Source organism: Strix uralensis, chromosome 12, assembly GCF_047716275.1.
Source record: "Strix uralensis isolate ZFMK-TIS-50842 chromosome 12, bStrUra1, whole genome shotgun sequence".
Classification (NCBI taxonomy): domain Eukaryota; kingdom Metazoa; phylum Chordata; class Aves; order Strigiformes; family Strigidae; genus Strix; species Strix uralensis.
The window spans coordinates 2,837,912-2,854,733 of NC_133983.1; the positions used below are offsets into that span (position 1 = coordinate 2,837,912).

The 16,822-nt window shown below is 53.1% G+C and overlaps 1 protein-coding gene across 3 annotated transcripts in view; it reads right to left on the reverse strand.

The window, feature by feature from the left end:
- PLEKHG4 (pleckstrin homology and RhoGEF domain containing G4) overlaps positions 1–16,822 on the reverse strand; it is a 91,622-nt gene that overhangs the window by 3,986 nt on the left and 70,814 nt on the right. For all 3 annotated transcript variants that reach the window (XM_074881567.1, XM_074881569.1, XM_074881568.1), the window contains exons 14-21: positions 6,456–7,405; positions 4,512–4,761; positions 3,736–3,825; positions 3,185–3,409; positions 2,145–2,315; positions 1,477–1,654; positions 772–888; positions 423–686 (exon numbers count right to left, since the gene is read on the reverse strand). In XM_074881567.1, coding sequence (XP_074737668.1) covers positions 423–686; positions 772–888; positions 1,477–1,654; positions 2,145–2,315; positions 3,185–3,409; positions 3,736–3,825; positions 4,512–4,761; positions 6,456–7,405 — 2,245 coding nt within the window. The remainder of the gene's footprint in view (positions 1–422; positions 687–771; positions 889–1,476; positions 1,655–2,144; positions 2,316–3,184; positions 3,410–3,735; positions 3,826–4,511; positions 4,762–6,455; positions 7,406–16,822) is intronic.

Here is a 16,822-nt window from a genome sequence, read left to right on the forward strand (position 1 = left end):
CTTAAAAGCCATAGGCAACAAAATAACCCAAGGAAGTGCAGCAAATGATGCTGGAGATTGGTGTAGACTGGCTGGGGAAGTTCACACAGGGGAAGCCAAGGGGTCACTGGACTATGTTGGAGAGAGGAAAGGACAGAGTGCCTCGTACCAGAGGGGCAGAGACACAAGCACTGGTCTCCAAGGCCAACAGCAGCCCCAGTGTGCAGCACCAAGCCTGCCACGGGGCTGGCTGCAGATCAGCGGGCGCTTCATTAACGCATCTGAGCTAAACTCCCACCGTGAAAGCTGAGACAGAGCTGGCATGGAAGGAACAGGGCCCTCCCTGCCCCAGCCTGGGTACGAGACAGGGACTGCCGCGATGCCAGTGAGCTGGGCCTGACCGCACAGCGCAGAGCGGGGCGTGGGGACGAGCCCGTACGTACTCAGCGATGGCTGGCTGCTCGTCTCGTGCTCCAGCTCGTCTTCCTCGATGCAGGTGCCGATGTCAAAGGGGCGGCTGGGGGCCAGGACGCCTGGCAGCAGAGCCTGGTCCAGGTACATGTGGAGGTTGAGGGGCCCCAGCAGGGAGGAGGAGGAAGGGCTGTAGGCTGCTGGGGTGCTGCCAGCGGAGAGCTGCGCCTGTGTCCTCTTGTACGGGTTGGAATGGTCAAACAGAGACACGGCGATTGATGCTCTGGTCCTGGCGCCTGACGGAAAACATACCAAAAAGTCCTGAGCACCAGTTCTGCCCAGCTCACATGGAGCAAGAGGGCAGGCAGGGCTGGCACTGACCTCTGCCTTTCATGATGTAATCGATGGCACGGTCATTGATAGCTGCCTCGCTGGGCTTGATATCCAGGAAGGGCTTGTTGCCCACACCCATGGAGACCATCTCCTGCATACGGATTTCTGGAGAGGAAGAGACCCACAGCCACATTGTGAGGTTGACCCAACCCTCCCCACAGACATTATGCAGTCCCAGGCCAGAGCACTGCAGGACCACTGAGATTAGATCTCTTCTCCCCTTGCTCTCCAGTCCTGAGGAGTCCCCCAGGGATAAGCAGTCATGCCCTGCTCTGGCCATGCCACCTACAAGAGTCCTGCCAAGCGGGAAGCCTGGGGTGAAGAGGAGGGAGTCAGCCAGCCGCCACTCCAGTAGTGGCCTAGATCACCGAGAGAGGAGAGAGCCTTTGAGGAGCAGAGCCCACGTTCACAGGGCAGGGAACCCTGTGCTAGTATCTCCCATTTCTCTCACGGAGTCCAGGCGGGTGCCTACAGTCACACAGGGCTTGGGCTGGCCAAGTTCCCTGGGGATGAGGGGCAGGGAAGGGACATGCCCAGCCAAGCCCAGCACATGCTCCTGAGGCTGCATGCTGGCACACAGCTGCTTGTGGCACAGAGCTGCCTGTAACAGGCTCCAAACCTACTCAGGACAGCACGAGCTGAACAGGGCTCCCGCACCTTTTGCGGCACAGACGCCCCAGGAAGGAATCACACCTTTATTGCGGGCTGCCTGCTGCCACAGGATCTTGGCAATGTCACTGGTCCAGGCCTGCTTAGTCTCAGCTGAGCTGGCCTGGAGGATGTAGGTGTCACTGGACTTTCGCCTTCGGAACCAGATCTCAAAGCGCAGGCCACTGTCTCCAGAGTTCTCTGTCAGACCAATGTCTGCAGTCTGCCAGAAAAAGGAAGAGCAAAGCATCAACTGGGGCTCCACCAGGAGCAGAAAGAGTAAACTCTGCCTGCATCCTGTGCCAGAGCTAGCCCCAGCTTGGCAGTCCCAAGGGGAAGGACCCTGAGGGTCCAGAGAGGAACAGGTACAGTCTGGACACAGCTGAGCAGAGACAGCCCAGGCAATTCCCAGCACTTCATCCAGAGTCAGCACCACCCCCCTGCCGCACACACACACTGCTTTGTCCCCTCACACTCGGCATCCCTCAGAAGACCTTGGCCCCACATCTCACAGCATGGAGGAGGCTCAGGCATTAATGTGCAAAGTATTCCCTTCTGGCTTCACTGCACGACTTGGAAATGGCTTAGCAGTGGTGGGAGCAGTTCTGCTGAAAATGCTTCAGCTCCCACTTCCCATTTCAGGGCCATGTGTCCATGGGGAAACAAGCCACAGACGACACCTGCACAAGAGGGAGCTGCAGGGCTGCCCTTACCTTGAAGGAACGCTTGTAGATATACACATCAAAGCCACCCTCAATCCTCTTGGGCTTGCTGAACAGGATCAGGTCCTCAAAGAGGAAGACATGTCGCTGGCACTTCCTGCGGCCCAGCCAGATGGTGAACTCGTCCTGCCGCACCAGCTGTCCCTGCTCCTTCAGGTTCACCTGGACACAGTGAACATCCTGGTAAGACCCCAGCAGGATCAGGTCCAGGCAGCCCCAGTCCCGTATGGCTGTGGCCCAGGTGGTGAAGGAGTGGCAGCTACCCATCATCTTCGGAGGGCTCTTGAAGAGTGGCTGTGTGGCACTGCCAGGGGCCACATCAGGCTGAAACAACTGGCCCAAAGCTCAGGGGAGAGCTGCACCTCTCTCCTAGGCATAGTCCACAGATGTCTCTGCTGTCACCCTGTGCAGATCTGTGACAAACCTCTGGGCTGCAACTGAAGGCAGCAGCCAGAGCATTATCTTAGGGGGAAGAGGAGAGCTGAAGAGGAAAGGAGCCCCATCAAACTGCCAGAAGCACATCTGGGTCAGAAGGTCAATCCCTCATTTCTTCCTGCCCCAGATCCATCTTCCTCCACCCTGAGCCCTGTGGTTTCTCCTCCCCCAGTGCTGCACTTCACATGCCTCTCCTTCAAATCCCACCTAGCTGATTTTGGCCTACCCCTGGCATCAGCATCAGTTTGAATTCCTCTTGCAAACTCTGCCTGATCCTCTTCTCACCAGCTCAAAAGAGATGGAAAGGCTGAAGGCAGCCTGCAGGATACCATCTGCAAGGACTGTCAGGCTGCCTCACATCACCAGTAAGCACCTGGGAGTGTGTTTATGACAAGCAGCTGGCCTGGCACAAATAACAGCATCTAGGCTGTTTGTCCTAGAGGATCAATAGACCCTGCTCTGTGCTGGCAGACGGCACCCTGATCACTGTGGGAATTTGTGGGGAGGCTCACCATACAATCCAAAGACCCCAAGTTTAGAAAAGGGGAAGAAGTGTGGCTCTGCTCCCCCAGACAGGGGAGGACACCGGAACGTACGTCACAGTCACGGATGGCATCCATGGCCAGCAGGTCATTTCCGTGGCGGAGCTGAAACTTCACCATCTCCTCAGCCGCACGGAGGTAGCCCAGCTCCTGCTCTTGTGCCTCGCTGCACTCCTTGATCAGGTCCTTCAGGAGCAAGGCGTATTTGCTCATTCGCTGGATGGGTTTCAGCAGGTAGGAGGCCAGGTCCATCTTGTCCCCAAGCTGCACCTGCTTGAACTGAGAAACACAGCAGAGAGTGAAGGCAGCAGCTTCCCGTGGAGCGGCCCGTGCCCCCAGGTGGGCACTGACAGCCACAGCTTTCCTGACTGGGCACTCTGTTTGCTCTGCAGGGAAATTCAAGGCCATAGGACCAATGCTGCTGTGTGCTAGGCTCCTTCCCAAAGCACTCACCGCATCTCTGTCCCACACACACTTGTGCAGAGCGCCGTGCCAGGAAAGCAGAGGTAGTGCTGAGCGTGCCTTAAGCAGGAAAGCTGGGCTTGTTTAAACAGAGCAGTGACCCAAACACCAACAGTAATCATGATGCAGGTAGTGGAATTTACCTTGAAGAAGGTATTCCCATGGCTGGCCAGCAGTGAGTCCGACTTCGGCTTGTTCTTGCTATACAACGCGTACATTCCAAACTGGTCTTTCTGCAAAAGAGACCCCACGTGAGACCAACGCACACCCAGGACGCAGCGACAGCCATGCCCCTGGGTTGGTTACACTAGTACTTCTGCCTCTCCCAGGCTGCGCCAGAGCCTCCTACCACACCAGGAATGACTTTGCTTCAAGTTCACGAAGAGCCAGGGAATGTTCTTGTCTTTCCTACTCCCAAAGTAGTTAGGACTTTTTAAACCACTGTCCTGTTGCCCCTTACATACCCCAGCAGATACCAGTCACCTGATAGCAGCAAACATGCATGGGGCAGCTGAGCTTAAGACCAGTGTGCCCCCAGCTTCTCCCTAGAAGCCCTTTCCAACAAGAGCAGCAGGTCTGTACCTTCCTGCTCACTGAATTCATTCCACACTGACACCAGGTGGGAGACAGGGTAAGAGATGCTCCTGTGGAAGCAGGTGGGTTTTAAGGAGCAGATATTTTGCTTCCCCAACAGCGTCTCTTGGTAGCAAAGAGCGACAGGAAAGGCAAAGAGCATCCGTGGCTGCTTGGGCTCAGCCTTGCAGAGCCATCCTGGTCCAACCTAGCATTTGAGCTGGCAGGGGACAAGCCAACCACTCCCAAAGAGCCACACGCACGAGAATAGCCAAATGTAAAGGCACAGGAGCCAAGCCCACGTCTGGAGGAGCCTGGCCCCAGGGGGAAGGTGCTGATGCCTTACGTGTCGGAGGAAGCAGTGGCTGACCCGCAGCGGGTGGTTGCAGCAGCTCTCAAGCTCTCGCAGGAAGTACTGGCTGTGGAAGTCATAGAGTTTTTCCAGGTTCCCGAAAATGACACTGCGCTTCCCACGCAGGTCCTGGGGGAGGTCAAGGCGCTCCATCTCAGGGAAGTAGCTATCGATGATGTAGGAAAGCGACCTCACGTATTCCCGCTCTGTAGTTACCATCTCATCAATGATGTGCCGCAGCTTGCTGCAATAGGAAACACTCAGCCTTGAAGGGACCCAGACTGCAGCAGGGTGCAGCAGGCAGAGTGCCTGCAAAGCCCTGCCCTACCCCTAGGGAAGCTCTCCCTGAGACCCAGCACAGATGAGATGATCGCTTAGCACCATCCAAGCTCAGATTCACAACTGTTCCTGACAGCTCTGAGCCTGAGCACTGACAAAGCTCGTGCCTGATCCAAGGAACTCTGTCGGCTTTTCTGTTCAGGAAAGACGAGCTCCAAGCTGACTGTGGTCCTGACCTAACCTCAGCAGGACACATGCCCCTGGGCCCACCCAGCCTCTGCTCTGGACACAACAGGCTGCTCTGCAAACGGCTGCACTCCTGAAGCAACAGGGATGGCAGAAGTCATGATAACTTCTGTGAGGAGGAGTCAGCCTGATGCCTGGATGCTGTAGAAGGCATTGTTAATCCTCAGAGAACATGAGCTCTGGACCCAGGTGCTGTCGGGCTTGTCCCAGCGGAAATGAGATGGGAAACAAATCTCGTATCACTTCATCAGCAAAAGGCAGTTCCTAGCATGGGTTGCTCCGATCTGAAAGGATCACTCTTAGGTACTCGAGCTTTCCACTGCGAGGCACTGCAGCACCAAACATAACTACTCTGACCGTGTGTCTGCCTTCCCTGCCTCTCAGCTTGCCCCCAGGCCAACTCCTGGCTGTTCAGAGGACTGAACAGCAGGACTGGCTCAGCGTGCATGGACAGGAGGGCTGCTGCATCGCTCCCTTGAGAAGCAAACAGTTCGCTTCCTATCTGCTGGTCTTCATCCCCTGCCATGAGCCTTCCTGACACATGCTAGGATACTAGAGGCCCTTTCCAGAAGATTTCACTGTCCCCAGCCATCCCATCCAGCGCAGAAGCAGTGGAGGAGCTCTGTGGTCCCTCTGCATCCAGCGCTCGTTTCTCATCTCTACCACCAATTTATTTTTTTTTTTTTTTAAATCTTTTCCAGTGAGAGCAACAGAAAGACCTGCCTGGTGAGTCCCTTTCAAGAACAGCTCCCACCCCTGGGTTCTCCATAGCCTAGGCATGTTGCACTATGACAACAAAGTTAAGTTGAGACACTCAAGAACAGAGGAGGGAAAGAAGAGAATGAAAGCCAACTGTTAGTACACAGAGATCTCAGCCCCAAAGGGCAAATACAAACACCTTCTTACAAAAATACAAAAAAAACTTCTGTGAGGCTGCTGTCACAGGGTGCTAGAAGTGCCTCCCCACCATTCTGGGTATAGCACCCCCCAAAAGTGTATGGGATGGTGCACTATGCTTCTGCTCTCCCACTGCACCTGTACCACTGGTTTGCTAGGTCCCCAAATACTGTGTTTCTGCAAACCCTTGTCCTCCAATGCCAGCAATGTTCAGAGATTCCCTCTCCTGCCTGGGAACTGCCCTTTCCCCTCTTATGGGGGCACCATGCTGTGGAAGAAGAGCAACAGATCCCATTCCCCTGCCTCCCCCAGAGGCAGGTGCCAGGCTGTGTGGGGACATCCCTGTGGGCCCGCTCAGCACCACGCACAGGCACGCAGGGAAGCTGGAGCTCCACCTCCATCTATCTGCCCTGTACCCACTGCCAAAGTAACTGTCACTGCAGAGCTCTTCACATCTTTGCTGGCTGCCTTTTCACCACCCTGACGACCTGAGCATCCAGTGTCACAGCCACTTACCTGCCCCAGCTCTTGGCTTCCGAGGCAGAGAGGCAGCCCCTCTGTCCCTCCAGCAGGCAGTCTGCAGCCCAGCTGTGAGTGGCTTGCTGCCGCAGGGCGAAAGTCCTGTCCACCAGCTCAGTGCTGCTCACCTCCAGCCCCTTAATAAAGACGCCGGTGTTGCCATATCTGGCTGGCTCACTCAGCGTCCTCTGGCAGCCTGACCACAGGCTCTCACCACATGGGAGGTCAAAGCTCTGGGCTTTCCGGAGCATCCTCCTGGGAGGCAGCTTCCCAGAGGCTGGAGTGGATGTGCACGATGGCTTCACCTCCAAAGTTTCTAATATGCTCTCCAGATTTGGCTTTTCTTCAGACAGTTTTGGAGACTTGGAGGCACTGCTGGCAAAAGAAACTCTGCTCGAGTGAGGACCAGGGCTCAGAGCAGCTTGGCAGGCAAATTCTTCCCCAGAACTGACATCGCCAGGGCAGCTCAGGGAGGGTGAGGGAGCTTTCTCCTTAGTCCACCCCGGAGAGCAGTTGGGCCTGTTGTAGCCATGGGATGTGCTGTAAGTCCTGTCCCAGTGGGACCCGGAGGTGGCCCCCTCGGAGTGCCTCCGGTGGGACAGACTGCCAGCTTCACTGCTGGCCCGGGGCTGCTCCCCGGCAGCTGGTTTGCGGTCTGACAGCAGAGACCTCCTTGTTCTCAAAGCTGCTTCGAGTTTCTTTTCAAAAACCAGCTTGGTCTCCTGGCATTTGGACCATGCAAATTTCCACTGCTTGAGTCCCTTGTCGCTCTTCAGCTCACAGGCCAACTCCTTCATCTCCTGGAACCGGGCATCGCTGATGTCTGGGTGCTGCCCCTTGTAACTCTCCAGGCACTTGATCACACCTGCACAGTGTTCGGCAGAGCTGCAGTCCTCCATGCTGATGCAGGCAAGGTGTCGCATCCCTTCCAAGGCCCACTCGTACGCCTGCAGAGCGTGAGAACAAAAGGCAACAACCAGTCAGAGGGATTCAGGGAAGAATAACCCTAATTTGGTGCCTGAAGACAAGAGAAAGGATCAGTGTGTGGCCACCACAGTTCCTCGAGTGAGAGAGGAGAGGGGGGGCTGCTATTTTTCAATGGGGCTTAACAATTCAGCAAAACAAACAGCTCCTTATGCAGAGGGCTTCAGCTGTGCTGGCTGCTCTGCCACAGCTCCACCTCCCCACCAGGTCCCTGCCACACTGGGCACGTTTGTCCTCTCTGGGCAGGGGGGCCCAGGGGAAGCTGCTGCCAATCCTGCAGGAATTCACACCTCAGTGTGGCCCTGCTCGGTATGTAGCCTGGAACTCACCCTCCTCCTTTGCCCAGCCATTCTCACCACTACCATGCAAGATGAGGTCGAGGGGGCATCAGCAAGCTGCAGGGAATGGGACTGCTGCTCCTCATGCCGATTCCCCAGAGATGACACCACAAAGAGGCCTGGAGCTCAATCGGAGCTGGGCTCTGCGATCACCCCGAGTGCTCTGACCCATCCTTGCAGTCCAGCTACAGCTTGTGCATTTTCCACGACTGCTGGCACCTACGTGGTGTGCTGCACGCTGCCTATCTACCTGGCCCTGCTTGCTAGTGCACTACATGCTTGTGCTGGTTAGTTGAATACTGAGCTCAGCAGTTTATTTCTAATACTCCAGGAATGCTGGAAGCAGTTTCATGGGGCTTAACTCTAGCAGTGGTGCATATGCTGGCCTTGCTAAAACAGCTCTGCCGTATCAGTCAAACAAGAGGAGCGGGACAAAATGTGGTCCAGCGTGACAGATGCAAGGTAAGAGTGCCGTACCACCAGGGCAGGAAAGGGGCTAATGAAGCACCGTGCACTAAGACCTGCCATTGATAAAAATGAGAGGAAAGGCAAACATCTGAATTACTCAGGCTCATAAGCCACTACTTTCTCTATAAAGCAGGAATGATGACAAGGTTTAACTATAGAGTGAGATGTGACTGGCTGCCATAGGCCTGGCCAGGGAACTTTACTGCTCATCAGTGAAAACAGAGAGTTTTTTGTTAAAATCTGATGCACGAGGCAGGGAAAACATCCAGGACGGGCCTGCCTGGCACCTTCTACCAACTGCCCAAGACCCATGGATGTGTGGAAACACCACAGGCTGCCCTTGAAGTGAGCCAGACCATCTCTAACACTTGACCTGTCAGGCTCTGTGTACCTGCTGGGTTTCTGCAGAGGTGCAACACTCAGGCTTAGTGCCAGCGACAAAGTGACCAGCCTTAGACCATTTCCCACCTGCTGAACAGCCTTACTACACCAGTCTTCATTCAGAGAGCTTAAAGTACTTATTTTTATGCAGAATAGAGCCTTAAGACACCAAGAAAATCCCCCCAAGCTTTATGCAGACACGGAGCAGACACTGCATCCCCACGAGGGAGGGACGTGGTGGTCAAACAGATCAAGTGCCAGCTCACTCTGTTGGTGACAAAGGTTGGCAGGGCAGGAGGGGCTTTGCTGCCATGCTGCCCAGCTCCTGGATGGGGACAGCTCCGAGAGCCAAGCGCTGCTGTTTGTACAAGAGCTGAATGCCAGCACATGAGTGGTAGCCTGCAGACTGAGCAGTCTCTCCAGGGACAGATTCCACAGGAGCTCCCACAGCCGTCCACATTGCTCTTTTGAGCTGCAGCTGCACGGCGTGCGTGCAGCCAGCCCCATTACTCATGCGGAGCAAGGAGCCGCTTCAGAAATACCAGCAGCTGCCCGGGGAAAAAGCTTCTCAAACAGCCCCATGCAACCGCAGCATAGGACAATCGAAAGAGCAGCAGTCCCCTCTCCTCCCATCACCCTGCCTAGCACAGCAACGGGCCCCTGACATGCCTCTCTCTTGATCCAGGCTTTATGCTCTAGACTTGCCCACTACTGGGGGCCAGGAGGGGCATGCAGAGGCAGAGGATGTGCCAGACACTGGTGAGAATCTGCATTTATCCGTGATGTGGAGGGTCTTTTATTCCCTGGAGGCAGAAGGACATCAAGGCGAGGTGAAACGCCGAGTGCAGTGGAGCCCAGCAGATCCACACAGCAGTGACAGATGGCCTATTTTGCTGTGGTTTTTTGAGCTGCTCCCTCCAGCTGTACGCAAACCAACACCAGCCCCTTCCAGCTCTGCCCTGAGCAAGGGCTGGCTGTCAACGTGGGCTAAGGGCACGTCTCACCTCTCTGGCTGCGAAGGTCAATGGGGGATCCTGACCAAAGGCTGCATGCTGGCTCCCTTTCCACTCACTGATAGGAAAAGCTGAGCTCTGAAAGAGGGTTCTGAGAGCAATGAGCGGGAGAGGCACAGCCAGCAGGCCACTCTGGCCTTTACAGCAGCCAGGCGAGAAGGCAGTCATCCTGTGAAGGCCTTCTCTGAGGCTGGGGACCTCAGTTCCATGCACAGATGGGAGATAGAGAGAAAAGAGGCTTCTTTTATTTCTAGGAAACACTGCGGATCTGCGTGGAGCCGCAGTGAAGAGGAATCAGTGCTGCAAACCACACAGGGAGGCAGCCCGCTACCTCTCATCTTCATATGGTATCTGTCTGTTCTTGGTGAGGGCTGTGCAGAAATGACTCTAAATCTCGATGGCAGCTCTTCCATCCCCAGTGCCTGTCACAGGCCAGTGAATAGCTCAGCTTTGTTCCCTGCACAATGGGAGCAGCCCTCCACACCCTGCAGCTTGCTTAGTAACATGTTAAGTGGCCACCAAGGCTTTCTCCAGTCACATCATCCGCTTCAACTGCCCCTTTTAGCACATGAAATGGCAGCCCTCTGCAGGGACCAAGTGTGCCCCGACACCCAGGAGGGAACACCCTCATGCAGGCAGGGGTATTGTCATCATCTGTGTCCTGGTAAGGTTACAAACCACACTCAGCCAAGCCAGGATACTGCTCTCCAGCTGTGGGGCTTTTGGGGAGCAGGCAGCCCTAAAGCTTCTCAGCAAAGCTGCAAGAGTTGCTCATATATAAGAGGTGGCACCTGTGCACAGGGAAGCTGAATCTTCCCAACCACGTCTGGAACCAGGCAGGAAGGAGCCTGTACCTCAGCTTTTGATCTTTACAGACAAGTCGTTACTGAAACTCTCAATTACAGGATTAAAGATGTATGCTTCCTGCACACACAGGGCTGACCTATCCAGCAGCTTCACGAGGAGTCAGCAACAGGTTGGTCCTGCCAGGCTGCCCCGGGGATGCAGGGGCTCTTGGGGACCTGCTGTGCCCTAAGGAAGAGCCAGGGACTTCACTGGAGCACGGCGCAACCCTCAAGCCTGTGTTGGTCCCTGCTCACTTCACCATGGGCAAGGCTTGCAGTGCCTCGAGGACAGAAGCTCCTGGAGTCTCTTGTTTTTGGCACCACTGAAGTGCCATCTGCAAATACAGGCCAAGAGAAGCTTCTTGGCCCTGGCTCAGGTCACATTGCCAGCACTGCACTGAAAAACTTTCCAGGGGTCCCCAATCCTCACCTGAGCCACCACTCAGATACTACACCTCTCCAGCCCAAACCTATCACAAACCCACCAGATTCCTCTCACGCTCAAGGTCCAGTGATCTCTAAGACACATTCTGGGTAGGCAAGACAGGAGACAGACACTGTGCATCTGCAGACATATGCCAAAAAGGGCAATTTCAAGGGGGCCTGGCTTTGTCCAAACATTCTCTTTTTTATCTTCCTGCGGGGAGACAATGATTATAACTGTATTTTTCTTGTCACAGGGAACTGGGTGTCTGAATAGGCAGAGGCAGGTGGAGTAGGCCGGTTACAAACCCTCCAACTTTCTGCAGAAGAAAAATGCACCTAGGGGGGTGACTAACTCTGCTGCGAGAAGGTTTCCTTCTGAACCCAAAGTGACTGCACAGGGGAGCCGAGATGGGGGTGATGAAAAGCCAAGACTGATGCTAATAGGAGCAACAATACAGGCAGGGATGCAGTACAGCTGTGGGTATGATGACTGAAGCACAAGATAGACCAAGACCCCCATCCTTCTGTGGAGATGTCCCAGGATTGCAAGTGCCCCACTCTCTTGTTTTCTACAACAGAGAGGAATAAGCAGCACAACAGCTGGGAACATTGCCAAAGACAACGAAAAAGAAACCAACATAATCCAACAAGCCCTGATCGAGCTTTCGTGCTGCTCCTGTATGCAAGCTGTGCTCCGCTCTGCTGTTTGTTAGTGAGACACAACTAACTGCAGGTCTCTTGTGGCAAGAAACAACTGCACAAACTCCCCATTTAACAAGAACTCCTCTCACCACCATGTTCGCTCTAAGTGCCTGTAACTTCAGCCATGAGTTTGGAGAGCAAGATAAGGTTGGCTTGCAGCAAAGCAGACAGAACTGGTGCAGCCAGAAAGGGACAAAGCATCACAGGTACCGTTGTGAACTGAGCCAAGCATTTCCCAACAGCTATAAATGGTGCCACGTAGGCACTGACTCCCGCAGCTGCCCTGCTCTGCCAGCAGCCCAAGGTCTTGGCACTGAACCCTGCAGAGTTGAGACACCAGTCACAGCACAAGAGTAAAGAGTGACAGGGCACTTAACACAAGTCCAAAGTAAATGCTGCTTTCTTGTATGAAAGTGCCTGCTCCCAGGTGTTCACCTCATTACAGATGCTCATTTGGGCTTATTCCCTTTGAAGTCCAACATGGCTTTAGGCCGCTTTGAGAACTGACTCCTGCTCACAACACTGATGTGTCCCTTGTCACAGGCTGCTGCACGCACAGCATTAGCAGGGACCCGTGGCTGGGGACTGCCTTGTATGCTGACAGTTCAGAAAGACCACAGTTAAAAAGCCATTTTACATCAAAATATATTGAAAGCAAAATTATCCAGGCTAAAACCTTACTGTCACGAGAGCTGTCAGCTGGCAAACAGTGACAAGCCTGTTTCTCAGCTTACTCAGTGGCCAAGTAGCTATAGCAGAAAGTGCTCACCTATAGCAGAAAGCTCACCACTCGCTTGGATCTGCTTCGTGCCTTCCTCAGACTCCCACCCACCGATACTAATAGCACCCATCAAGGGAGAAACAGGGAAGGAGCAAGACTTCAGGACCCTGATAAGTCAATTAACCGGTTAAAAATAGACCCCATCCTACCTTCCCGTCTGTACAGAGGGGGTCCATATCCTGGCTGCATCCAGCTCGGTGCTGTACATCACCATCCCCTATGGCCGGACTGAGGCAGGGCCACTGCTTCAGTGCATCATCTCAGCTCTGGCTATTCACAAGCAAATGCTGCTAGCCTAAATACCAGATTGAGGAGCCCTGGTAACCGGAGACAAGGCAGAGGGGGAAGGGGCTACGCTTCACACGAAAACTACTGAAGTGTGCGGAGAACAAGCCGACTGGGCACAGGCCAGATCCCCTTTCTTTCACAGTGCAAAAAACAGGGAGAGAAAAGATCCCAAGCAACCCCAGATTCAAGCAAAATTTAAAGCCAGCCACCACCTGACACACAAGAGCTTTGGAGAAAAAGAGTGATCCCTCCTAGACATTGCAATGCTTTTTTCAGGTCTCTAAAAGCTGAAGCCCCTTGCTCACTTCTAGCAAGATTTGTGGCTCTGTAAGCAGGCAGCTATGCTTGGACGTACAAGAAACCATGTAATTTCAGAGCACAAGCATTTCAGCAAAGCTAACAAGTTAGAAGTAATCTCCTCTATATGCAGAAGATGGCTGTTACCCTCTTTCCCCACTCTGTAGCATTCGACTTTTCCAAACTGCATTTGAAACTCTGCCTGGGATTCATTAGCAGCAAAACCCAAACTAATCAAAACTGTGTCCTACATGGGATGTAGCTGGTAAAAGCTCAGCTTTAAACACTGAGGAAAGGACTCACCCTCTTGAAATAAAAAGCTAAATCATTTCTGAGTTGCTGCGTAGCTCACAGTGCCTCCCCTCCCCTCTCTCCAAGGGAGGCGAGACCACTAAAATCACCAGTTCCCCTAAAACTAGCTGCTAAGGAAAACAAACTTTAAATCCTGTATTTGCATTTCCGCCTGTTACCAAGTGCCAGATGCTGCACAAACACTGTGGGAGAGCAAAGGATGAGAGACAAGCACAGACTACAAACTCCTTGGATTTAAGCATACAAAAGGAGAACAAGTAGATGCCCACAGCTGGGCCGGAAAGCAGAACAAGGGGTCAGGGAAGCAACACTGGTCAGGGTTGGTCTCAGCACACCACAGCCCAAGCACCATCAAAGGGTGCTCGTTAGAGCAACGTGCTTGGAAATCCTTTTGCAGCAGCACTCTGGGTGAACACGAAGAGAGCTCAAAAATCCCTTCGTTTCCCCTCTAGGCAGCCAGGTTTGACAAGTCCAGGAGAGTCTAATTACAGGAGAATATAATTGGATAAAATAGGATTGCACATGATTTCTGCTCTCTTGACGACAGCACGAGGACCCAAAGGGCAAATGTGGCTTGTTGTGCTGGAGCTGGCGTGCAGGACGCGTGCTTGCCCTTCTTTTCTCTAACTGCTGCAACTGCCAGGCAACACCTAGGGTAGCTCCATTAGGGACAGGCTGACTCAACTAATGAATCACAACACGCTACAATAACCCCTGCTTCAGTACAATTCAGAACTTCCACGGAGCAGCCTGTACCAGTTTCACTAAATATCTATATACAGACCCACACGTATGCATATATATTTATATGTGTATGCATGTACGAAGTGACTCCCTAGGAAGGTGGGCAGCAAGTGTCTGAGATTTGCCCTTCCCACAGCTTCCACTGCTCTGCGGCTGCAGAAAACCTCTCAACAGCCAACAATGTGCAGTTTTCCCTCAGTTTTTCCTTTTTGCTCCACAGTCCCTCATGACCTGGCATCCTCGGGTAGATTCTGCACTGATTTTTCTCCCCCTGTTTTCCTGTCTCACTAAGGGTATTTTCTCAACATTTAAAAGCTCCCAAGTCCAAAGGACCAGGGGCTGAGTTTGCTCCCAGTAAGATCAGAAATTTTAATGTTTGCCTTTGCTGCAAGCCACCCTCTTCACGTCTGAGGCATTGCCCATTTTTTCGTCAGCTTTGTGCACCCACAGCAAAGCTTTTCTGTCAGTGAAATTCTGCTCACAATCCCTTACCACCAGAAAAAGAACAGATGCTGTTTCACTGTCTTGGTGAGTATTATCTGCTCTCCCTTTTGATGCTTCACCAGTTACAAACCCAAACTACACGCTGAAGTCTCCTTTGGCCACTGTCCTTCTCTCTGTCTGCCCCTAACAACTAGAATCTGGTGGCTGGTCCTTCATTTGGCTACAGCCTACACCAGTCACCACAGAGTCATGAAACCATCTGAAGATTGACTTGAAATGAGTTACACATGTTGAATGTAACTCACTGACGGTTGAGAAAGCAGAAGGCATGAAGGAGGGAGTGTGTATTTGTGGATGTACGACCACTGCCTAGAGGAGGAGGAGGAAAAGGGCAGTACGTTCTCAAGCTTCTTTTCGTTAAGGGTAGCACTCCTCTCTTTGGAGAGAGCCAAGAGCCTCACGTTACCAGCCAGATTCAAGACCAAGCCACAGCAAAATGCGTGAGTCACCGTAGCTGGCAACCTGCACAACAGCAACAAATCACTCTGTTCAGAGACTAATGTCACCTCCAGAGGTTTTTTTTGCATGCTTTGCTTTTACATCTGTCCCGACAGCCACATCATTACGCTGTACAAATACCCTGCTGTAAGAGTACACCGCAGGCCAGTGAGGACAGACTGGACTGTGGTAGATGTCTGCCGTCTGCTCCGTGCTGGCTCCCTTCTAATGAGGTCCTCCGTGCCCAGCTGGGGATTGCAAAACCTCCAGTATGCCCTCGGGCCTGGATGGGGGAGCCTCGATGCTCCTCTGTAGTCTTCAATCCGCATCCTTTCCCCTGTGACAAGCTGAACCAAACACCACTTAATTATTCAGTGATGTGCTGGGATCTCTCCGCACTGCACTGCAGGTGCTTGTGCCTTGGGAGATGTGGAGCTGAAACCAAACCCAGACACCCAGCACATCTTTTGGGCCTCCCTTCTTCAGGGTAGCTGACAAAGCTAGAAATAGCTCCCTGGTTTAAGAGCACCCTAAGATGTACTCAGAGGATGCAAGCTCCCCTGGAGCAGCTAAAGGAGCCTGATCAGAGGCAGCGGGTACTTGGGAGAACCCTGTCCATATGTCCAGGGCTTTGATATGCAGATGGGAGCCATTGTGAGCTTCAGCCCCATCTGTACACTGAGGGGAGCTTCATGTCCAGATTGCTTGAACAGATCTATTTAACTCCCGTGACTAAAGGCAATACCAGCCTCCAAGGAGGATCCGAGCATCCAGATGGATGCCAGCACACAAACATTCAGAAAATCTGTCACCCTGCGCAGCTCCCGTCCCAAGATCAGAGCGACAAGAAGCACCCAAACTCATTTTGCACACATGCACAAGGCTGGGGTCAAGTGAGGAAAGATCTCTGCTAGTATCAGATCTTACACCTCAAGCATGGGGAACTGGCTGACAGGCCGCACCCAGAGCATGGTGGTAAATAACTCTATTTCAAACTGGCAACCTGTCACACATGGGGTCCCTCGGGGATTGATATTGGGCCCAATGCTGTTTAGTATCTCCATAAGTGATCTGGGTGATAGGATCAAGTGTACCCTGATGAAGTTTTCTGCTGATACCAAACTGAGTGAGGAAGTGGACACTTCAGAAGGGAGAGCCACCCTGCAGGAAGACCTGGATAGGCTAGAAGAGTGGGCTAACAAGAACCTTATGAAGTTCAACAAGGAAAAAAGTGTAAGGTCTTGCATCTGGGAAAACATAATCCAAGAGCACAGCACAGGCTGGGACCTACCTGGCTGGGGAGCAGCTCTGTGGAAAGGGACCTGGGGGTCCTGGTGGACATGAGTGAACAGGGTGCTGCAGTGGCAGAGAAAGGCAACAAGATGCTGGGCTGCATCAACAAGGGTATCAGCAGATGAGATATCATGAGATGAGAAGTCATCATCTCACTCTACTCAGCGCTTGTCAGGCCACACCTGGAATACTGTGTTCAGTTTTGGCCCCTGCTGTACAAAAAAAGATGCAGACCGGCTGGAAAGGGTCCAGAGGAGGGTCACAAAGATGATCAAAGGACTGGGTAGTTGTATGAGGAAAGGCTGAGAGAGTTGGGTTTGGTCAGTCTTAAGAAGAAAAGGCTTAGGGCAGACCTTATCACCATGTTCCACTATTTAAAGGGTGGCTACAAAGAAGATGGAGACTCCCTATTTACAAGGAGTCACAGGATGATGTGGAATGGGCACAAGTTACTCCTGGGGAGTAACTGGGACGCAAGAAGAAAATGTTTCACAATGAGAATAATCAGCCACTGGAATAATCTCCCCACGAAGTGGTGGATTCCCCAGTA